The 25,488-nt window shown below is 44.3% G+C and overlaps 1 protein-coding gene across 1 annotated transcript in view; it reads right to left on the reverse strand.

Moving 5' to 3' along the window:
* Positions 1-514: 514 nt before the first annotated feature.
* Positions 515-25,488, reverse strand: part of lancl2 (LanC lantibiotic synthetase component C-like 2 (bacterial)) — a 33,986-nt gene continuing 9,012 nt past the window's right edge. The window contains exons 6-10 of the mRNA XM_080793465.1: positions 19,037-19,183; positions 11,827-12,009; positions 5,465-5,641; positions 4,268-4,340; positions 515-1,228 (exon numbers count right to left, since the gene is read on the reverse strand). Coding sequence (XP_080649591.1) covers positions 1,152-1,228; positions 4,268-4,340; positions 5,465-5,641; positions 11,827-12,009; positions 19,037-19,183 — 657 coding nt within the window. The 3' untranslated portion in view covers positions 515-1,151. The remainder of the gene's footprint in view (positions 1,229-4,267; positions 4,341-5,464; positions 5,642-11,826; positions 12,010-19,036; positions 19,184-25,488) is intronic.

A 25,488-nucleotide genomic window follows, 5' to 3' on the forward strand; every position in this document is an offset into this window, starting at 1 on the left:
GCCTCTCAAACAGGCCTTAAGACGTTGAAGACGAAATTAAACTGCATGAAATGCATTATTTAGTTATCAATATGAATCACACTAGTAGGCAATTAAGTTTTGCGTCTTGAAATCCAGTCGCCTTTCCTCAAACAGTTTGAACTGTGCGTGTGCCAACATCGCAACACGTCAACGTTTGCCGAGAATGCCGACAGAGCTCTGTCGAGCTTCAAAATGTCAGCTCGTGCTGCCCACTTAGGTGCCTGGGGTGTCTGTACTCACAGGGCCCACTGACCGACCAGGGACCAGGGACCAGGGACCCCCCCCCCCTCCCGAGTGGCCGCAGCGCAGGAAAACACAACAGCAGTAACAGACTTTTTCCATACGTTTCCAGACCTGGAAAAGTATGAGACGAAATTCCATACTTATGCGTATAGGAACCCTACTGTGACAGGAAGATGATGAGTTGGGGGGGGGGGGGGGGGATGCATGCAGAGCCATGGAAACGACAGCAAACACAGATTAACGTACACGCGCGCACACACACACACACACACACACACACACACACACATAGGCTGCAGGCTTTGGGATGTTGATTGGTCTTTTTCACAACCATGCCAAAGAAGTGAGAGGAAGAGGGCTGAGGGTTTGGTGGGAGCCCCTCACTCACTCCCAGGATAAAGGAGAGGTGGAGGGAGAACGGGGGTTTTGGAGTGCATGAATGCCCCTGAAAATGTTTTTGTCATTAAAGGGCGAACAAAACGTCTTTCCTCGCTGAAGAGAAAATGAACGTCCCCACGACCAGAGCAGCCGCATCCGTCTGCCGGATGCAGATCTCCGTCTCCTTTCCAAATGGGTCCAAAACAGGTTCAAGATCAATTCGTCGTCCCGCAAATGAATGAAGTTTCACGATTTTCATCGTTTGTTTGTCCGTTTCGTCTTAAAATCAAATCGTCAATTGACTTGGCCCGTGGCGCTGAACTCGTGTTATCAGTGCGAACCAAACCGACCACCCACACTCGGAAAAGAACCTCAATCACCACCAGCAGGACATTATCTCAGGGTTGACACCGTCCAAACTGCGCTTCCCCCCCCCCCCCCTATCCCTCGCGGTCCCGCGGTCAAGCCCATATCCGCGGTCCGGTGGGACGGATGGGGCGGTGTGGAAGTCAAAGTTCAAAGGCAGGGAAACGGGAGGCTTCGGGCTTGGCCAGCTCAGACAGGTAGTGGATGGCACCGGCCATACCTGGAAGGAACACAAGAGACATTCACACGACAGACGCAGGATAAATCCTGACTGCTGAACCCCCGAATAACACGAGGTAATTGATGAAGACCTTTTTCCCCCGCCGACCATGAGTTTTATTTGTTTCATTCGCCCGACGTAAGATTTATATGAAATTCGTCCACTTTTTCATAAAAGCATGAAACTTGGTACACTTGTACCTGAACATTTTCAGATATGGAGCCGTCGCAAAAACGCCCCCATTTTACTTTCCGCCATTACCAAATAATGTATTATGCATCGTGACTCCTGAACTAAACATGATAATAGAGCATGTGATGTCTACACCTATGTTTGGATGGTCACGGAGTACAATGATATCATGTACAACATCGTAAACTGTTCAGGTACGGTGACGCAGTCAGTAGTGCTGTTGCCCCGAGGCGGGGTTGGTCGAAATGGCCTTTCTGTGTGGAGTTAGCATGTTCTTCCCGTGTCCCCTAGGGTAGGTCAGCTATACCAGTTTTAATGTTTGTGTCCGTCTGTGTGTTTCTATGTGCATAGGGCATTGCTGAAAATGAGCACTTGTGCTCAGCTACTACCCTGGGTAAATAAAAGAAGAAACAAAACGTACCCTCACAAAAAAAACATAAAGTAATCCTGGTCTCTAAACTACCTCCCCCTGGCCAGCCGGGGCGCCTGATGGAGGGGAAAGGAACTGGTTGGAATAACGTGTTCCTTCCACATGCTATGTCGTCCAACCGTGGGAAACTCCCTCCCCTCCCTGTCAGGCGAAAAGAAGCGGCTTGGACTCCTCATGCATCGAAGGAAGCATGAGGTCAGTCCATTGCTCTCCCCAGGTCGGCAAAGAGAGTCCCAGGATTACGTTTGATAATTGACAAAATGGGTTACAGAATCGTGGAATAAACAATTCAGGGGGGGGGAAAAAGTGCAAAGTACGTGCATGAGAACGTATCGCTATACGTTTAGGACCGATTAACTGTTGACAGCTAACATGAAATATAAGCCCCACAGCTGCTCCATAGAGTCCTGACTACTGTACATAAAATAGTACAAACAGGAGGTGAGTTTCACACTCTGCTTTAAAGACGCAGACTCTGGCGATGTTATTTCCTCTTCAGGAAGTCTGCGTATGAAATATTGACAAACTGCCTAGAGGGGAATCTGATCCGATCCGCTGCTCTGAAGATTTGTCATTTTTCTTTTCTAGAGGAACCCCGGATTTCAGTTTCATTTCAGTATTTTTTTGCAAAACCCGAGGACGTCGAAAGCCCACGTTAACGCAATCAACTTCAAAATCTCAAAATGGGTCCGAAAGAGCTCACAGACACTCAAGTGTTAAGTCTACAGTCGATTTAATGAACTGTATGTATTTTTGACTGGCCGTGATGCTGTTGAAATGCCCGATTTAAGTGCCAGAAAATAGCCGATCTACATTCTACTGGAAAAAGGCGCCACTCGGTGGCGCGCTATGAGCTTGTAGATGTGCTCTTTTTAAATAGCTAAATTATAGTTTGTAGGTCTGCTGTTATTCTTTTTTTTATCGTGAAAATATTTATTTCAGAAAACTGGAGGATTTTGAAGATTTATTTTTTAATTTCGACGTCAGGCTTGAAAGGGTTAAGTCTTGCCTCCATGACTGTCTCTGTATAAAAAAAAGAGTCACATATTATCGCGTTGACGTGACCGTGCGTGCACATTCATCGCCCTCTTCTTCTTTCGGTTCTTCCTCTCACTTTTCAATCTCCATCTCTCAGGTTATCTTTACACGAGAACGGTATCGTTTGCGGTGAAAACGCGTCAAAGTGAAAACACCTCCCTGGTTTTCATAAAGTGTGCGTTCTCGTGTAAAGGGTCAATAAAAAAATGAGAACGCAACGGGACTTTGCCGTTTATTATCTGGAGACTGTCGGCTTCTAAAAGAGGCCTCAGTCTCAGCCATGAAAAATTAAAAAAAACAGGCTCATCTCCTGCAGCTGTAACTTCAGATTGGAGCTGTCACACGCCTCCTTTGAAATAGAAAACGGATGGGTTCAAATATAGACATGAAAGTGCCTCAGCCGTCTTGCTTTGCTGCCTATATATATCCATGGTAACATGTTTCACTCTATATACCTGGAGAATGACCGTCTATCTCTCTCCCTCCCAGTATGCTCTCTTTTCTTTTCTTTCTTCTCAGTCTGGTATACATGCAGCATACCAGCGGTTGTCAAAGTGGGTAACTACTTTCCTTTAGCTATTTAGCTAAAGGTACGGTGTATTCATACGTGACTCATTTAGCTAAAGGTACGGTGTATTCATATGTGACTCATTTAGCTAAAGGTACGGTGTATTCATATGTGACTCATTTGATACAGAGGCTGTCATGGCGGCAAGACTTAACTGTTCAGGAGAGGAGAAAAACGGATTATTATTTTTTTAAATCCAAAATGAGTTAATAGCACAGGCAGACTCTTCACATGATACTAGAGCATGTCTGAAATGAATGTCAAGAGCTGAAATCGACATGTAAATATGAAATAAACATCCGACACACTGGCATGCAAAGGGTTCTGGGAAATCGAGGCCCGATGCATTCCAATGGCGGCGGTGGCGCGCAGCGGGCGCGTTCCTTCTCCGCTCTGTTGTCGTTGTTGATCGCCACTTATTGTTCAACCGTACGACAAAGGATCACGGCATTTCAAAGCGGATTTTCACGAAAAGGAACGATGATGTCGGCGCGGTGGTTCTTCAAAGGTTAGTGAAATGTAGGCAGTCGACGGGGCGTTGCGATTCATTCATTCCGCAGTCAAACTGTTCACTCTCCGTTTTTTCTCCAACGGCGCTCGCTGCCTGCCATTGGCGTGTTTCGCGTGTTTTTAGGTTTTTATTGATTCAGAATGGTCTCGCATCTGTCTATCTACCGGCTATCCCTTTCGCTGGGTAACACTACATACATACGTACATACATACAGTGACGTGGTGCATTCATTGTAAGATGTTTTAGTCATTAAAATAAGTGGAAATTGAAACGCAGACAAACAAATAAATATCCAGTACCTTCGAAGAGAGAGTAGGGCCTGTCAGGGATGCGACAACCGTGGGTTCCGTAGTCTAAACACCACTCGGCAAACTACAGGAGGCAGGAGGGGACAAAACAACACCAATGTCAGAACACCAGTGTCCATGTGTGCTATATACACTTCGAACACTTTTAAAAATGTCTTCTAAATCATGACAGTTTTCTGAAATACCTCATGTTTCTGTATCAGTGGTGCTCAATATTATGTTAATTATTATAATATACTATGAGCTTCAAAGCTTGTAGATCTGCTATTTTGCAATAGCTATAGTATAGCATAATGCTTAAAACACCAACAGGGGTTTGCGTCTCCGAGGAGGGCGGCTGTTGCGGGCAGTTCAGAAACCCCGCCTATACCAGTGACATCACGTCAGGCTTTCTATTCCAGGAAAGTTAGCATCACCATGCTATGATGGAAGCCATTGTTCTCCCGTTAATAAAAAAAAAACTGATAACCAATTATACAAAGTTAGGTTGAAATCCGCGCACGTATGCACGCACGTGCGCGGTCTTTATGTGCATAGCTGCGTAAAATGTGATATTTGGGGCTTGATTAGAGCTATTTTGACTTAGATATTAAAATAAACGATGGTCGCATGGCATCGGGGACAGATGACCGTGTAACACAGTGCAGAAAGACAGCGGATGTCGATGTTCCGTTTAACCGGAAATGACATCGCCAGATTCGCTCTATTCGGTCAAAGATCGGCATAATGGTGAAGTTACTGCCACCATCAGGTCTCTCTCTAATACTATAGTCTTGCCCCGTGAAAATGAGATAGTGTGTATATCAAGGATTTTTCTATTGGCATTAAAATTATGAATTAAACATACTAGCCCTTACCCGTTGTGAGATCCCCCCCCCCCCCCTTGTGGCCGCGGGGGGTACTGCGCCCGCGTGCGTTTTCGCATTTTTTTTTCACTAATAAATTCATTATTAATCATGAATGTGTCAAATCGAAAAAAGGGCTTCGTTAAGACCTCCATATTATTGGGTGATTGGTGCAGGCAGTGAGGAGCTACAGCAGTCACAGTGACACACAGACACACACACACACACACACACACACACACACACACACAGACATTGACTGAATTATAGTATGATGATGATGATGAATAGTGCAAATTAATTAGGGTGGCCATAAGGGGGTTAAAAAGGGTTAAACAGTCACCTTGCAGGCGCGGTACAGATACTTCCTCTCCTGGGTGAGCTGGTAGAGCGCCAGGAAGGCGTAGGCGTTGCCGGCGGTGCCGTGGCAGATCCCGTAACCTTTCCTCAGCAGGCCTCGGTTCCAGATCACCTCCCCACACTCCACCGCGTCGCGCAGGTACTTCTCCTCCTTGAACAGCTGGTGCAGGGAACACACAGGAATAGTTGTTCTTGTTTCATTAGTCTGCACATTTAATCATACTTTAATCACACGCTCGCTCACACATCGCATGCACTGAAGTGTTTTTTTTTAAGCAGACTGTATTGTCTATTTTAGGTTTGGTGTAGGAATTTTCGAGAGAACCTTCGAACCATTGGTTTCTAATTAATTTGAAAAGAAAATCACACCTGTGTGAACTGAGTGGTGCAACTCCCTTCCTCTCTCTCTCTCTCCCTCTCTCATTAGCAGGCAACTGCAGCACTTTCTCTCTGTTTCTGGCACAACAGCGCCCCCTACTGGTACTCATTCTCGTGCTCATTAATGTCACAGACACAACTAGGCGGACACGGACATTGCTGGTTGTCCCACTTTGGGAAAGTGTCATAGTAGCTCGTTTACAACTGAAACGAACTTCCTGCGTATGACTTCTGAAATTCCCGTAAGAGGGGGCACTTTTGGGAGAGAATAGCCGATCTACAGGCTCTCAACGTGTCGCGCTGTGACGCGTTGAGAGCTTGCAGATCTGCTATTGTCCAGGCGCGACCCCACACTCGTTGGCTATACTGGAGTTGCGGCAATGACATGGATTTCCAAACAAATTCTTTCAACGCAAAATGCTGCGTTCAAGATCCGGAGAGTTCAGGAAGAAGAAAAAAAATTCTCGTGGCATGGAAAGGAGAGGGAGGGGCATTTGTTTTCACCATGTAGTAAATGCTGCATTCACGGTCTGGAGAGGGCAGTTGTTTTACAGACAGTAAAAGGGCTGGGGCTGAAGCTCCCTTTGATGTCCATGTGTGCGCGTGCCTATTAGGTGTTGAACCATGGCGCCATTGGGCGGGTAGAGAGAGAGAGAGACAGCAGTTAATCAGCAGCCAGACTGCCCCTAATGATCTCTGGTGCCCTGTTTGAACCAACGAGGTCAGACCTATTCCAGGGAGTCCAGAACAGAACAGGGCCATGGGGGTTGGGTTGGGTCAGACAGCCGCCCGCCCGCCCGCCGAGAACACACGCTGGGACAACATCTGACTGAAGTCACATAGCAGCTGTTTGGCTCTGGGACGTGTATGTACCGACATCAGCATTCATATTGCCTCTCTCTGTCGGGTGCAGGACAGTCACTTTTTAAAGCAGTGGTTCCCAAACTTGTTCAGCCCCGTGACCCAAAGGAGAATCTAAGATATTCGCCCCGGGACCCAAACGAGTGAAAATAGCGGATCCACAAGATCTAAACGCTCTAAACGTGGCAGTGAGCAACGTGTTTAGAGCTTGCAGATCTGCTACTTTGGATACGTTTGTGTGACGCTGTAGAACTATAGAGTAGGACATACATTTATTTTACGAAAATAAAAATAAAAAAGAGAGAGATAAGCGGTTTGTGCCCCGAAGGCAACGATATGGACCTGCATAACTCAACGTAATCTTTGGCCACAAAGTGCTGCAGTCTGCCGAAAACCTGGACCGTCCAAAATAATAATGCATAATGCACCACACGTCTCTAGTGGTATAGTCTGTTTATTTGATCCTTTTTTTGTCAGTTGCAGATGTATTTGTCAGCCCTGATGTATTGTGGAAGTGGGCCCTCCACTCGGCCTTTCCCCCCTGATGTACAGTATTGTGGAAGTGGGCCCTCCACTCCAAAGTGCCTCTCCTCGTTAGCAAGACGGATGACGGGGGCCCAAAATAGCAACACATCAGCATGTGCCCAGTGGCTGGCTAATGGGCCATGGGTGAGGCAAGCGACGGTGTGTGTGTGTGTGTGTGTGTGTGTGTGTGTGTGTGTGTGTGTGTGTGCTACATGGCTTCTGGCAGTGCAGATGCTTGCCTTTAGGTGATGCTGTTGTTCATGCGATGGTGATGGAAGAGAGTGGTGTGGCGAGGGAAAGATGCCGTTATCTCATAGAGCAGTGGTTCTCAACCAGTGGCCCGGGGACCACCAGTGGTCCTTGAGGCGGATCCAGGCGGTCCCCATGCTAAATGACGGAGAGATGCTAACCAAATGGACCAATATAGATCTTTAACTCTTGAGAGCGTGACATGGAACGCTCTCAAGCTACTAATGAAGGCTCTGTTGCATTCCGGTCAAACAGAGTCAGTGTTAATGATACTAATGAAGGCTCTGTTCCATTCTGGTCTAAACAGAGTCAGTGTTAATAATACTAATGAAGGCTCTGTTCCATTCTGGTCTGAACAGAGTCAGTGTTAATTATACTAATGAAGGCTCTGTTCCATTCTGGTCTAAACAGAGTCAGTGTTAATGATACTAATGAAGGCTCTGTTCCATTCCGGTCAAACAGAGTCAGTGTTAATAATACTAATGAAGGCTCTGTTCCATTCTGGTCTAAACAGAGTCAGTGTTAATGATACTTAAATGAAGGCTCTGTTCCATTCCGGTCAAAACAGAGTCAGTGTTAATGATACTTAAATGAAGGCTCTGTTCCATTCTGGTCTAAACAGAGTCAGTGTTAATTATACTAATGAAGGCTCTGTTCCATTCTGGTCTAAACAGAGTCAGTGTTAATGATACTAATGAAGGCTCTGTTCCATTCTGGTCTAAACAGAGTCAGTGTTAATTATACTAATGAAGGCTCTGTTCCATTCTGGTCTAAACAGAGTCAGTGTTAATTATACTAATGAAGGCTCTGTTCCATTCTGGTCAAACCGAGTCAGGGTGCTGCTATTGTGCATGTTGTTGGCTCACTCTGCTACACCAGTGGGCCTTGAGTGGGTTCCAAATTTCCCCGTACGGGTGTGCAACTCTGAGAGTGTACAAATGGAACCAAATGGACCCGCACACTCTCATAGTTACGGGGGGTCCTTGCAATTAAACAGTTTGAGAACCACTGCACAATCAATGGAACACAGCCTCACCCATTTTGCATTGTCTTTATGTGTGTAATATGTGGTTTTAGATAGTTTAGCAGTGTCCATGATGTCACAGACACTGAGCTTCCTTCCTGGACTACACCCATAATGCTTCGGTGTTCCTAGGGCAACATGTAGTCCTAGGAACATTAAAGGGACATTTCACCCTTTTTGCAAAAAATATATACGTTAATGACGTTTAGAAGATTTAGAACACTTTCCTGGGGGCCTTTGTGTGTGTAATATTTATTTTAGATTGTAGCAGTGAGCCCAGTGTCTCTGATGTCATGGACACTGGGCTCACTTACTTCCTGGACTACATGTTGTCTCAGTAAGACAGACCTCCCCCTATCCACATTGAGGAGCAGTGCACCAAAGCATTATGGGAATTGTAGTCCAGGAAGTAAGTAAACCCAGTGTCCATGACATCAGAGACACTGGGCTCACTGCTGAAATCTAAAATATCTAATACCACATATTACACACATAAAGACCCCCAGGAAAGTGTTCTAAATCTTCTAAACGTCATTAACATATATTTTTATGCAAAAAGGGTGAAATGTCCCTTTAAGAAGGAACATGCACGGGGCGTGACACGGTTTGCACATGCTCAGTGTAAACAGGAACTACGATGATGGGAGTGTTCCAGCTAGATAGAAAGCTCACTTATGATGTAAATAATGAGATCCATAACAGTTGAGAATTAAACAGCAGTCACCCTTCCTTCCTCAAATGTATTACATCATCCACAGCACTTGAATGAACAGTATCCAAATTATGTTCCTTTGTCATTTCACAAAAATAAAAGTTGAACACATGTACAACAAAATCCACTAAAGAAAAATATCCAAAAACCTTAACATTTAGTTAACGTATTTGTCCTTTCAGTCTGTTATGAAATTGATATACTTTTAAAAATAAAAAACAAATATTTCAGTTCAGGGTCAGCAACTCTCATGCACCTCTAGCACCTCTGCTGGAACACTCCATCATCGCAGTTCCTGTTTACACTGAGCATGTGCAAACCTCCCACCGGAGACCGTGCCATGCCCCCGTGCATGTTCCTTCTTAATGTTCCTAGATGTAGTCCAGGAAGTAAGTGAGCCCAGTGTCTGTGACATCATGGACACTGCTAAAATCTAAAATATCTAAAACCACATATTACTAAATCTTCTAAAAGTGTAAAGTGTCCCTGTAATCAGTATCATTGGCAACACGGTTGTTTATCAACGGTCTGGGGCTCATTCTGTTGTTTATCAACACTCTGGGGCTCATTCTGTTGTTTATCAACGGTCTGGGGCTCATTCTGTTGTTTATCAACGGTCTGGGGCTCATTCTGTTGTTTATCAACGGTCTGGGGCTCATTCTGTTGTTTATCAACGGTCTGGGGCTCATTCTGTTGTTTATCAATGGTCTGGGGCTCATTCTGTTGTTTATCAACGGTCTGGGGCTCATTCTGTTGTTTATCAACACTCTGGGGCTCATTCTGTTGTTTATCAACGGTCTGGGGCTCATTCTGTTGTTTATCAACGGTCTGGGGCTCATTCTGTTGTTTATCAACGGTCTGGGGCTCATTCTGTTTATTTATCAACGGTCTGGGGCTCATTCTGTTGTTTATCAACGGTCTGGGGCTCATTCTGTTGTTTATCAACGGTCTGGGGCTCATTCTGTTGTTTATCAACGGTCTGGGGCTCATTCTGTTTATTTATCAACGGTCTGGGGCTCATTCTGTTGTTTATCAACGGTCTGGGGCTCATTCTGTTGTTTATCAATGGTCTGGGGTTCATTCTGTTGTTTATCAACACTCTGGGGCTCATTCTGTTGTTTATCAACGGTCTGGGGCTCATTCTGTTGTTTATCAACGGTCTGGGGCTCATTCTGTTGTTTATCAACGGTCTGGGGCTCATTCTGTTGTTTATCAACGGTCTGGGGCTCATTCTGTTGTTTATCAACGGTCTGGGGCTCATTCTGTTTATTTATCAACGGTCTGGGGCTCATTCTGTTGTTTATCAACTGTCTGGGGCTCATTCTGTTGTTTATCAACGGTCTGGGGCTCATTCTGTTGTTTATCAACGGTCTGGGGCTCATTCTGTTGTTTATCAACGCTCTGGGGCTCATTCTGTTGTTTATCAACGCTCTGGGGCTCATTCTGTTGTTTATCAACGGTCTGGGGCTCATTCTGTTGTTTATCAACGCTCTGGGGCTCATTCTGTTGTTTATCAACGGTCTGGGGCTCATTCTGTTTAGTTATCAACGGTTTGGGGCTCATTCTGTTGTTTATCAACGGTCTGGGGCTCATTCTGTTTATTTATCAACGGTCTGGGGCTCATTCTGTTGTTTATCAACGCTCTGGGGCTCATTCTGTTGTTTATCAACGGTCTGGGGCTCATTCTGTTTATTTATCAACGGTCTGGGGCTCATTCTGTTGTTTATCAACGCTCTGGGGCTCATTCTGTTGTTTATCAACGGTCTGGGGCTCATTCTGTTGTTTATCAATGGTCGGGGGCTCAATCGTAGATAAATATTCTGTGACTGACTACCTGTCACCTGTGAAGGAAGTATATAGGGAAGGGGCCTGGAAGTAGGAAGAGTTATTCTGTGTGCATATAGTCATTATTGTGTCAAATAATTGAGTCCTTGACTAACCAGCAGGCTCTTTCTGCCTTGTTCCACCCTGGTTCCACCTTGTTTATGTTGAATTTGATAAAACATATTTGGAAAAAACTAAAAACAAACACGATATGCAGAGTCACCGTGCTGCACCTGTGATGTTCCTTTTCACTGACACCAAGTTTACAGTAACAATTGAGTGCACAGAACCTCAATATGACGCAACCGAAAAACATGTTATTTCAATGGAAGCGGATGGAGAGAGAGGATTTTTGTCCAACCACAAAACTGCAACCTATTGATGATATTCACACGGCTGCCATCTTGCCAGCAAGGTGATATACACTTCCCATAGAAACAGAAAAGTCCTCTCTAATTATATTAAACACCGTCAAAATCACCAACATTGCAGCTGTATGGAAAGCTTGAATTGTCCCCTTTCAATCTGTAAAGTTTTTGGTTAATACAAATCCACCGTAGACATTTTATGAGCTACTTCCCGTCAAGAAATTCCTTGCAGAGGATTATTTTCCAAGTATCAGAGTATGGAAGCGCTCGTTATCAGTAAAGCAACCTCCTGCTGCCTCCTGCATTATGTGCACATTGAAAACAGGTGGTACACATGGGCCGTTGACGACGAGCACTTGACAAAGGGTGCATTATACGACAGGCCTAGGATCAGTTTTAGTTACCTTGTGTGCCATGAGGAGCATGTGCACCATGCCGGGCGCTCCGTGGCACCAGTGGACCAGCCGGTCGCTCTCGTTGCTCAGCGACGACGGGTAGTTCCCCGAGCGGAACTTCTTGTGGCGCACGTAGTCGACGCTGGGCCGCACCAACTCTGACAGCACGTCCGGACTCACCTTTGACCCTGGCTGTGTGTGTGTGTGTGTGCGTGCGTGTGTGTGCGTGCGTGTGGGGTGGGGGGAGCGATTGAAGATGTATAGGGGTGGAAAAAGAAGAGGAGAGAGAAAGAGAGAGAGGGAGTGATGAAGGGGGAAAAAAAGAATGGGTCACTTTAGCGTTTAACCACATTGACCATTATTTTAAACTTTAGCTAGTTGAAAAGTAGCAGATCTACAAGCTCATGGCGCAGCACCGAGTGCCGCGCTATGAGCTTTTAGATCTGCTATTTTTTTAAACTCGTGAAAACGGGTGCCAGTCTTTGTTTGAATACATATTCTTTCACAGCGGACATTTTGAACTCATATCTTTGCTTCTGGGGGGGGGGGGGTCCCTGGAACAAAATTAATTCAGATGGGTGTCAGCGGCAAATTACACAATTATAATTTGTGGGGTCCTTGACATGAAAAAGTATGAGAAGTTGAGAACCACCTATGTGGCAGAGAATGGCGGGCAAAAAGTGAAGAAGAGGGACTTGGTCATTTTGCCGTCTTATTCTGAAAATATGGGAGAGAGTTTACGGACTGCCAACACGAATAAGCTGCTTTAGGGCTTAGATGTCCATAAAGACTACAAGTTGACAGAAGTAATCCTGAGCTCAACTCTCCATCATTGTGAGAATGATCTTAAACCGTTGACTGTTAAGCCTGATTCACTCCTTTTGTCACAATGACGGTGTCACGCACCAAATAGTCTTGTGCAGCCAAGTAAACAAGCGTAATGCTTTATGGTGTCGTCCACCCACCGTTAACAGTTTTTGTATCGAGTTGTAAATGAAATGTACTGTAATTCTGCAAACTGTTGATAAATAAATCAATCGATCAAAGCCAGACAACTATTCCACAATCTCCGAATACTAACGAGTCTGGAACTATACACCTCCCCGAATCTGAATAAGGAATCTGCCATTTCCGTTTACAAAAATTACGTTAAATGTTTGTATTTCCATTTATGCTAAGCAGCAAGCTATATATGCTTAGATGGTTATTTTTTTAATTAGGATGAATTTGCACGACTGTAAAGACGAAACGGAAGTGGGAAGGAGGCTCCACTTCCACTTTATCGCTTACTTGTCACGATCAGAGCTTCCGTTGCTCCAGACTGTATGACGGAAGCATTCATATTTTACTCATGATCAGAGCTTCCGTTGCTCCAGACTGTATGACGGAAGCATTCATATTTTACTCATGATCAGAGCTTCCGTTGCTCCAGACTGTATGACGGAAGCATTCATATTTTACTCATGATCAGAGCTTCCGTTGCTCCAGACTGTATGACGGAAGCATTCATATTTTACTCATGATCAGAGCTTCCGTTGCTCCAGACTGTATGACGGAAGCATTTATATTTTACTCATGATCAGAGCTTCCGTTGCTCCAGACTGTATGACGGAAGCATTTATATTTTACTCATGATAAGAGCTTCCGTTGCTCCAGACTGTATGACGGAAGCATTCATATTTTACTCATGATCAGAGCTTCCGTTGCTCCAGACTGTATGACGGAAGCATTTGGAAATGTGCGAGAGGAACAGTCTGGCCACGCCAAAAGATAGCCGATCTACAAGCTCACCATGTGCTGTGTCCATGATGTGGAATAAATGTGTGAGCTTGTAGATCTGCTATTTTTCGATCATACTGTTAGTATGCATGATGTAGTACATCGCGCCCAGTGGTGAAAGGACCTGGCAATGGGCCCCCAGTGCAAATATTTAGTTTAGGTCCCCCTAAAAAAGTAATAGTGGGGCTGCGGGGGGGTCCTTGACGTGAAATAGTTTGAGCACCACTGACATTGAAACATGGGATTTTCTGAAAACTGTCATGATTTAGAAGACATTTGTAGAATCGAAATTAGGTCTAAATGGGTTAACCTGAGGGCCACATTAACCCATTCTGACCTGGCACCCATTTTGGTGTTAGCATCATGTTATGCTTTAGCTATTGAAAAATAGCAGATCTACAAGCTCATAGCGCGCCACCGAGTGGCGCGCTACGAGCTTGTAGGTCTGCTATTTTTGAAAAATCGAAGAACGACTGACATTTTTAGAATCTGATCTCAGGTCAGAATGGGTTCATCAGACCAGTGTGTGTCCAGTGGAAACCTCGTATGAATCTGATCTCAGGTCAGAATGGGTTAAGCATTATGCTGTACTTTAGCTATTGGAAAATAGCAGATCTACAAGCTCACAGTGCGGCGCTACGAGCTTGTACAGTAGGTCTGCTATTTTTGTCCCACACTGACAGCACTGTACTGATGAGTCACATTATGAGGTTTCCACCCGACAGAGACCATATATCCCATAATACGAAAAGCGAGAGAGAGAGAGAGATCAAGAGCAATCAGCTCAACGGTAATATAACAGCTGGTCATGCGACTTACAACAAAAAAGTGCTTCATGGGTATTAACCGCACAGTTGGCGGGCTGCTTAACCCGCTGAGAACCGAGAACAGACTCTATAAATGTCTTCTAAACCCTCCGTTTTTTTTTTCAAAGCCATATTTCTAAAGCCATGTCAGTGGTTCTCAAAATATTTCACATCAAGGACCCCAAATATTATTAAAGTATTTGGCCGCCGACCCGCGTCTGAACGTATTTTGTTCCAGGGACCCCGCAGAAGCAAAGATACGAGTTAGAAACCTTCGCTCTGAAAGAATACATATTCAAAGATTTGCGCAGACATTCTCAATCATGAGTGCTATATATATCATCTTTCAAAAGTAGCAGATCTACAAGCTTGTCGCGCGCTATACGAGCTTGTAGATCTGCGAACAGCTAAAATATAAAATAATGGTTAAAGTGGTTAAACGCTAAGGCAACACCGATACGTTCCAGGTCTTAATGTATTAACCCATTTAGGCCTGACGTCGACATTTTCTAAATGTCTTCAAAATCCTGACAGTTTTCTGAAAAACCTTATGTTTCTGTATCAGTGGTGCTCAATATTCCATGTCAAGGACCCCAACAATTATATGTAATATTATGCCTCCGTCCCCCGTCCCCCCCCCCATCTGAAAATATGTTGTTCCAGGGACCTCCCCGGAAGCAAAGATTTGAGTTAAAATGTTCACTCTGTAATAATATATATTCAAAGATTTGAGGCACATTTTCACGATTTTTCAATAGCTAAAGCAGGGGTGGACAACTGAGTTGAAGGTGGAGTACTGATGTAGTATTGATTTCAGCTGTTACAATTCCAAACCCACTTTAATTACTTCATGACTAGTATTGAATGACTAGTACTTAATGACTAGTATTAAAATGTTATTGTCTTTTTGTGTCCAATGTAGTTATGTTAACAGTTCATAAAGTTAACTATAACTAAATGCATTTGAAATTTAATAAAAAGGTTTACTTTTCAGGATTCCAATAAAAAAATAGCAAAAAATATAGCTGATCTACAAGCTCAAAATGCGACGCGCTTTGAGCTTGTAGATCGGCAATTTTTTGCTACGACAGTAATATGCAATTATGTGGCCCCTCTGGCGTAAGTGTGGAAATAACAGTGGCCCTCTCCATCGTCAAAGTCTCACAACCCTGAGCTAAAGTATAACAATGCTTTTTTAAAACACCAAAAGGGGTTCCCGCCCAAAATGGGTTAATGTGATGATATAGCTATAGAACAGTGTGCCGCGAAGCACTGCGCGCTCCCACTCCGGCACTTTGATCAGGCCACGCTCCAACACAATCTGTTTGAAGACTTTGATCATGATGTTCTAATTGCAGCATTTTCGTCATCTTCTCAAGGTCTATTTCACAGCGCAGCAGATGTTTGATATAGCTACAGAGAAGCAGGAAATCGTCTATGTATATGAGATTTTTTTGATAGATAGCTTTGATAGACTCGTCTTTTCCTTTTGAAGCAATTCCTGTGTCATCAGCGGAGCCCGAGAGGAGTGAAAGAAATGGAGGCAAGACAGAGAGACGGGAGGAACAATAGACATTTTGTCCAATGAAATTAACCCATTCTGGACGGGAACCCCTTTTGGGGTGCTATTTTTTTTAAACCCGTGAAAACATATATTCTTTCAGAGCTTGTTTTTAACTCGTATCGTTGCTTCTGGGTGGTCCCTAGCCTCGGAAACCCAGACGTTCTTTTTATTTACAGGACAAAAAAAAAAGGTCTGGGGCCGAGTCCACTTCAATTCGGCATAGAGTAGCGCAAACGTCGCTCACTCAATTTCTGATCGTCTGCACCTTTGTTAAATTGACCCACACACGTACACTCCTCTCTCTCTCTCTCTCTCTCTCTGTCACTCTAATTAATTAGTCATAATTATGTCATGCAGCTGCGTGTAGTTTCTCCCGGCGGGCGGATCCTGCCGGGAGCTGCCCTACGCCATAGAAAGCATAGGTGAGTTCCAGTCCCATGGAACAACATTTTTTTCCAGACGGGGGTCGGCGGGGCCAATTACATATCATTTCTGGGGTCCTTGACATGAAATATAGTTTGAGAACCACTCATATAGAAACATAGGGTTTTTCAGAAAACTATCAAGATTTTAAAAAAGACATTTAGGAGAATCTGGTCTCAGTCCTAAATGGGTTAACATCAGTCAAGCGTCCGTGCCGTTACATCACTTGCGTTGGCGATTCAAAAATAGCAGATATGCAAGCTCACACCGTGTCACGTTGTGCCGCGCTGCCAACTCTCGGTCTTCATTTACTCTCTCGCGCCACGCTGCATTAAAGTGAAGATGCTACTGAGCTCACACTGCGCAAAAAGCATGGAATACGGATGTGTACATTACAGGAAACTCCCGTAAAACTTTCCAACAAACTCCGGTAAACTCCCGCATTGCACCGTCACACCTGTATATTACCGTATATTAACTGTATATGCCCGCTACACTTGAGGTTCACAGGGGAGAATACAGTGCACATAATTGCTCCTCTTTTCACGCAGTGCAGTCTGGCTCCCTTTGCGACGCGGACGAACTTGCAACAAACAAAAGAAAACGCTCAGTCAGGGTGCAGGCACACTTTTGCGTCAAGAAGCGTCGAGAAAACGCCTAGAAACAGGCGTCTCTTCCCCGTTTTTGAGCGGATATCATCAGAGGACAAAGATACGACGAATGAGCTTATTGCACTGGTGCCGTCAAGTACAGCATGTGTTAATTGGCTCTTAAAAGTAACAAAAAAAGTCTTAAGATCTGGAAGAGTAGCTGATACAGAGGCAACCAGGAACCTGCGAGACGGTGGAAAATAACATTTGTGTGTTGTGTGTGTGTGTGTGTGTGTGTGTGTGTGTGTGTGTGTGTGCGTGCGTGCGTGCGTGCGCAAGTGATAAAGCAACCAACTATTGAACGCTGTGTGATATATTGCTGAGCGTGCACCATGCCAGCCGTTCCGTTTACAGTAAACTCATTGAATATTTTAAATTTCATGTATTATTCAGGGGCTCAGATTAGCGCTATAATCTTTCTCCTTGGAGGCTGATTGGCAGAGCTGACAGCTGCCAATAATCACTGGTGGGCTACGGGTATTAACTCATTCAGATGGAATATGAAAAGAAATATAATGAAATTAATGTCATAAGAATACACAACTGTATTACATATAACTTTGCAAGTGCTTTTATTTTTATGAATTAATTTATTTTTAACATATATAAGGCTCTTATGTGTGGGACATGTTTTTTCCACTTTTGTCCCTCATCTCAAGAATGAGTGCTATATATAGTTAAGAATTCCAAAATATGCTTTAGCTATTGAAAAATAGCTTGTAGGTCTGCTATTTGTGAAAAATCGTGAATATGTTGTGCAAATCTTTGAATATATATTCTTTCAGAGCGAACGTTTTTAACTCAAATCCTTGCTTCTGGGGTGTCCCTGGAACAACATATTTTCAGATGGGGGTCGGCAGCCAATTACCAATATTTTTGGGTGTCCTTGACGTGAATATGTTTGACAACCACAGAAATCACAAAACTGTTTAGATTTAGAAGACATCTGTAGAATCGTCCTCAGGTCGAAATGGGTTAACATAACAAAACAAAGAGGTATGGAGCAGTAGTGGGGAGGTGCTGACCGCAAGAGATAAAACTTGAAAAAAGGGAAAGAGGCCTCGCACAACTCGTAGTCACGATGCAATGATTTATTTTATTGAACCGACGTTTTCGGGCAAACAGGTTGCCATACCCCGACTATACGAGTTGTGTGGCCTCATTCCCTTTTTTCAAATTTGGGGGTCCTTGACATGAAAACGTTTGGGGACCACTGCCCCCTAATGCATCTGTAGACCGGGAGGTGTAGCACGAGTGTGTGCTACATCTATAGCAGAATGTTGGTAAAATATTCTTTTGGTTTAGTATAATTATTATACTCACATGGTCACATAACATTAAGTGTTGAATGCCGTCTGTCCATGCTTTGATGGTTACAGTTGTATAACCAGTGTTGACGAAATTGCAAAACCTTTGCGGAGATCTTGTACAGCCTTCGTAGCCCTCATAGTTGCTTTTAGAGTGACAATAAGTCAATTGTTCGAATATATATAAAACTTCAAAAAAGTCAACTTTGAAATATGAAAATGAGAATTTGAATTGTTTAATCCAGGGTTCCACCACGCGTAATGCGACATCCCCGCCATTTGTTTAATGCGTTTCATTCGCCGTTTTAAAATAATTAAAAAGAAACAGCGGATTTATCCGGGACCTGATGACGAGGCCGTCGCGTTATGACGACGAAACTAGGAAATGAAGTCATCATCTGGGCTGCTAGGGCTTCTGGGAAATTGAGCTCAATGTAAGTGGACGACGGGGGGTTTGTTTGGACTACAATGCCTCATCGAGGCGGATCCTGTACCGCATTGTAATGGCCGACGGACTATTTTTCGCCGGATATTTGTCGTTGAAAGCTGCAAATACTTCAGCGTATGCTCTAAAAGGTAATAAAACAATCTCTGCAGCGTAGAATATTAGATTAAATAGCGGGTAACGCGTGTTTCACAGTAGAACTGTTTTAACATACATGTGTTTGGGTGGCATCCCTGCGGTCTTACCTGCATGAGCATGCAGTAGATGCCAGCCAGGCCGTGGGCCGCGCCAACGTACTGCTTCTTGTGCCACTCGTAGAGCAGCGGGCAGCGCTCAGTCTTCTTCTGCTCTGCCGACAGGTTCTTACCGGAATCCAGGATGGCAGTGACCACCTGCACACACACACACACACACACAACACAAAGGAACCAACGCAATTAACCCATCAACTCATTTTATGCAGAGAATTACTTTTTCAGGTTCCCCCTCATCCACTGAAATCTTAAAAACCCTTTTTATCTCAGATTATTTTCCGAGATTGCGGTTCTCCACTCATAACTTAAAAGCGTCTCTACCTCACAGTTACAATATTAAAGTTGCGGGTAACTTATAAAAGAGGTCACGGCAAAATAAGGCTGAAATGACCGTGGCAGGGAAGGGACTACAGGCTGAAACAATTCAGGAATTTGAGAATACAGATATCGTTCCGTCTAGGTAGGATTCGGACTTAAGACCGCAGATGGTAGCGTCGCCCCATTGGCTCCTCACCCTGAGCCACATGGGGCTCAGGGTGGCAACCGCAAGGTTCCCGGTTTGAACCCGGGCTGCCCCAGAGTTAGTGTCGAAGTGTCCTTGAGCAAGACACTACTTGCTCCCAATGTGCAGGAGGTCGGTGCCTTGCATGGTTTCCTCCAGCATCGGTGTGTGAATGGGTCAACGTATAATGCACAATCTCTGTAAGCTATATAAATGCACCATTTAGCAATTCATGCCACCAAATCTCTCGTACTGAGCGGGATTACAATTGCAACAACACATAAAACGAACGTGTCTCAGTGCATGAAATAAATACAAATTGTAATGTTGCAATGTTCAATGCAATAAAAGGAAAGAATAACTCAATGAAATCGTTGTCACAATTATTGGTACGACAATGAACGGTGAACTTAAACGTGTAATGGTGACTGGTTGTGAGAAGCTGAGAGACGATGCTACAGAGCAGGGTTAGAGAAGCAGAACACAGCTAGCCTAGAGATAGGGTCTTATGGATTTCCTTTAGGATACGACTGCATGTTAGCGCTGCAGAGCTAATGACGCTGAACGGCAAGGCTGACTGCATCTACTACGACGAGAGAGAGAGAGGGGGGGGAGGGGGAGGTCGGCCAGGGAGGACAGGTGGGGCGAAGGAGGGGCATGAGAGAGGAGGGAAGACGAGGAGAGAGAGCGAGGCGTGAAGGAGAGAGGAAGGAGGGAAGGAGAGAGGGAGTGAGTGATAAAGGAGGGAAGGAGAGAGGGAGGAGGGAGGGAGAGAGCAAGAAGGGAAGGAGAGAGGGAGTGAGTGAGGAAGGAGGGAAGGGGAAAAGGAAGGAGAGAGGGAGGAGGGAAGGGGAGAGGGAGGCCGGGCTACACACCACAGCGTGATACAACGCATTTCTGTTGTCCATGTGCCTTCTCGCCACACACACACACACACACACACACACACACACACACACACACACGCACACACACACAGAGCAAAGGAGAGCGCAAACCGAGATGTGAGGATAAGGAGAAGGTGCAGCGATGCAGAAAGAGAGGAGAGGGAGGTAGAGGCAGGTACAGTACAGCATACTGTATATATACGCCAGAGAAAAGAGACTTGAGACACACGGGCCGGGCCAGGAGTGGCAGCGATATAATGGAACATGGACAAGCAACCAGAAACATGTCGCAGTATATATAGGGAAAGGAGAAAGAAAGACAAAAGAGAGGGAGAGAGAAATACTGAGAAATAACACAGTAGCAGGGGTAGTATATAGTCGATAGAGATCCTGCAGCAGTTAATGCATTCAGGGCGGGAGCCCCTTTTGGTGTTTTAAGCATCGTTATTGAAATACAGCAGATCTACAAGCTCATAGGGCGGCACCGAGTACCGTGATATGAGCTTGCAGATCTGCTGTTTTGTTTTGTTTTCTTGAAAATGTGGCGCAAATCTTTGAATATACAGTACTTTCTTTCAGAGCGTGCATTTTTTACGTCATATCTTTGCTTCTCGGGGGTCCCTGCAGGAACAACTTCTTTTTCAGTTGGGGGTCGACCGCCGATTATAATCAGAAAACCGTCATGATTTAGAAGACATTAGTAGAATCTGGTCTCAGGTCAAAATGCCTTAACTAACTCCTCCCTTTATGACAGGGCACATTTATACTGTAAGGTCCTCATTCGTTCGCTTATCCATTCGTTCGCTCGCATTGGTCTTATCCTCCATACGCACGCACGCACACACGCAGCCACGCAGCCACGCACGCAGTCCTCGGTCCACCCCACAGGGATACCGATCTAATTTAGAGAGGGAATTAATTTATTTACAGCCCTAATGCATCACCAGTGCGTGCACACACACACACACACACACACACACACACACACAGTGGGGTTGCAACAGATACAGGGATAGACAGACAGGCAGTAGCTGGTTTGGGGCTAGCTATCTAAAGGCTACATCGGATAGCACTCCGGAAAAAGTAAAGTTAATTACAAAAAGCCCATTTGGAGTTTTTTTTATGCTGCTATACAAAGATATGTGTGCATACTAGATAAATTACACCCTGCTGCAGTGTCTCACACACACACACACACACACACACACATATTCGCAGAAATTGCCCATGAAATCATTCACAGGGCGCGCACAAGACACAAAACATGAAACTGACAGGTCCGGGGGCAAAAAAAGAATAGAGGCAAAAAGAAAATCCTGCAGCCATGCATGATGCAAGGAGACGCAGACAGATAGGGGCAAACGCTCAACATTGCTGCAAACAAACCGAAAAACCCTGCATGTCAGCACAAAGAAAAATCATAATACACAAGTGAAAAGATGGGAGAAAACATCGAGTCAGACTGAACTGAATGACTGAAACGTTAGTCGTTTGTATACTTAGCAACTAAATAAAAGGCTCTAAATGTCCGTGCTGCTCCAGTCTCTTCTCCTTATGAACTGAACGTGTGTTTGAGAGAGAGAAATAAAAACAATCCCGGATGGGATCATAAACCCGGCGAACGTGCATCTGGGGAGACGACTCCTGCAACCTCTGACGACGTGTGTCACACTCAACCACTTAAACCCTATATAAATATAGTAGTTTAGTTGTCCTGGGAGCCCCAAAGGCCTCTATGCTTGGCCCCCCTCCTCTTCCCCCCTCTACACTAAATATATCTGGTGTATTAGCCCATCTACATTAAAGGTCCTACAACGTGAAATTCAATTTTACAAGTAAGTAAAATTGCAATAACAACAATTAGAATAAATTACGTACTTGTTTTCTTTTTACGTTTTTTTTTTCTTTTTTCATAGTGTGTGTGTGTGTGTGTGTGTGTGTGTGTGTGTGTGTGTGTGTGTGTGTGTGTGTGCGTGTGTGTGTGTGCGTGTGTATGCGTGTTTTTCAATGCCTCAATTTAGGCATTTAATCCAGAGCGATTTACAGTATAGCAAGAACACCACATGGAAATACATCAAATACAAAGAAATAGTCATCAAGGATCATACGTTAAGCTGAGGACATAACATCCGTCTTAACAGTACTAGTAGAATATCTGTACATTGAAACTATGAGTATAGATATAGTAGTATACACTGTATCTATATGCTATACGTCTACATACAATGTGACCAGATTTGACTGAGAGACTGCCATTGCGCAAATTACAGCTTTTCACCAGAGAAAATCTTTTTTTTTCTGAGCACAGGCAGACTCTTCACATACTAGACTAGAGCATGTCTGAAAGTGGCAGAGCTGAAATCGACGTAAATATGTAAATATGAAATAAATGTAGTAAACATGTAGCTATAGGTGTAATGTTAGAGACCACAGAAGTGAAACTTTCAAGTCTGTTTTCTCAACTCGCTGTTTTCTGCAAGACATTAAGCCATATCTCCAAAACTGGTGGATCAAACTGAACAACCAATATGTCAATTTGAAGCTATGATTCCCTGCTTTCATATGACATAAAAAAAAAAAAAATCAAAATGAATCCAATGGCAGTCCCTCAGTCAAAGTTAGTCACAAATGTTATCTAAAATGAGTAGTTCCTTCAAGCTCTCAGCACACCACAACGCGTTGAGAGCTTGTCGATGGCCCTGTTCTTTTCCGTTTTGCCTATATTATGATTCGGAATAGGGACACCGGGGGGATTCGCGTGGCTAATAAAAGCATACCAGTCATCGACTCATAACATGGATTTACTGCTGTAATCTCTTTGTGGTCTGGTGTTTAGCCCATCCAGGGCGGGAACGCATCCGTGTCACCTTAGAGCTATATTTACCACTTTAACCATTATTCTAAACTTTAGCTGTTGAAACATAGCGCAGCACTAGATCTGCTATTCATGAAAAATCGCGAAAATGGGTGCAAATCCTGGAATATATAATCCTTCACAGCAAACGTTTTTAACTCATAACTTTGCTTCTGGGGACGGGACGGGACGACAACATATTTTTTACATAAAATGTCTGGTGTCCTTGACATGAAATAGTTTGAGAACCACTGATATATACAGTTTTTCCAGAAAACTGACAGGATTTCGAAGACATGTTGTATAGAATCTGGTCTCAGTCCTAAATGGGTTAAGGTGCCGTACATACACAGGTGACATGATGATGATGAATGGCATTTGTGGGAAGACGGATGTGCATCGAGGACAACCCGATTCATCCATTTGTCACCATGATAATAATCCCCCACAGATCCAATATGTCTGACCACAGCGCCGGCTGTTTGTCAACATGCTGCCGACACCTTCACGCCACCTTGTGTGTGCGTGTGTGTGTGTGTGTGTGTGTGTGTGTGTGTGTGTGTGTGTGGCACCTCGCCAATAAGGACAGCTGGTCCTGCAGTTTCTGCAGCAATTTGTGTGCAGGAGTGTGTGTGTGTGTGTGTGTGTGCGTGCGTGCAGAAAATGAAAGGATAATGTATGCAATAATCATGGTATCCATTCTAGAATCATGACACACAGTCACACCCTACGCACGCACACACACACAGTACACAAACAAAACATGATATTTTTGGCTTAGCTAGTAGTGAAGTAAGGGTAAGTATAGCGTGGGTCTTTGTCAGAATCAGTTTCCATGCGTGGGTATAGATGCTCCATGATGAAGTCGCCTCTATAAGTGTCTGTCTGCGGATAATCAAAGAACTGAAGCAAACTCACCACTGAGCTTTTATTTATTAATAGATGGGGGGGGGGGGGTTTGGGCCTTTTTTATGCCTTCATTGATAGTGACAGTTAGACAGACAGGAACTGGGGAGAGAGAGAGATGGGGAGTGACACACGGTGAAGGCCGTCGGGCTCGGGAGTCGAACACGGCTGAGCTAACTGTCCGGGGCCAAATGACATCATCATCATCATACTATAATTCAGTCAATGTCTGTCTGAATGTCTGAATTGTCTGACTGTGTGTCAGAAACACAACGCCGTATCTCCTCACCGCCTGCACCAATCACTCCCACTTTTCACACAGGCACTGACCATAATATTATGGAGGTCTTCACAAAGCCCTTTTTTGCCAATTCAACAAATTATAAATTAAAGGTGATATAGGCAGGTTTTCAGCCAAAAATCAAAATATTTATCTATCTATATTTGTGGCCTTATTCCCTCTATCTTCCCCTATATTTTGATGCTGAGCTGCTGCCCTGTAGACATACACTCTCCCTTTGTCTCCCTCTATGTGTTTGTATCTGTTTATATCCACTGTTGTTTTTGTCTCGGGACGTCAGGAAGTGTGTTGGGAGGAGGGTCTGTGTGGGGGGTGACGCGGAGTCTTAGCCAATCACAGCGCGAGGGTCTGACTGTGTGTTCGACCCAGCAGTATTATAATGAAAACGCAATGCGATTTCATTGCAAGTATAATATTATCCCCATATCTTAGTTTCACCATTGTTCATGTGAAATAGTATGTTTATGATGTAATATGTAAGCCTGTTGAAATTATGAGAATCGCTATGTATAGCGCATGGTTGGGTGGTCCGGCCGGCTTGAAGCTTGCATTCAACCCGTGCTCGCCAACGGTGACAAGCCGTCGCTGATCATCATAGCAATTTTTCTTCATTGCAATGAATAACCGTGGACAAAGTAGTTCACATGAACGATGCTGTAGTGGCTGGGGCATTTGAGGGGCAATATGTTTTATATGCACGATTACAAATGAAAGATAATTGAATTGAGAGCCAGTGAGTCTGCTCCACTACTTCCTACTTCCTCATTTGCGGGACTCGTCGTGTCAGTCTTGTGATATTGTGATTACGCTACAGTTACCCTTAAAAAAACATGTCAACTCAATGTCATTGTTGTAACTATGATATCGATAGAAATTCATAATTTTTTAATGTCATATTTAGCCATACGAGCGCAATATCCATAGCGTCCCTCCCAGCAGCAACAACAACCCCATAGCCTGAAGTGACCTGGCTCAGCCAATAGAATGACGGGG

This window comes from Protomyctophum bolini, assembly GCF_963924005.1.
Source record: "Protomyctophum bolini genome assembly, chromosome: 21".
Classification (NCBI taxonomy): domain Eukaryota; kingdom Metazoa; phylum Chordata; class Actinopteri; order Myctophiformes; family Myctophidae; genus Protomyctophum; species Protomyctophum bolini.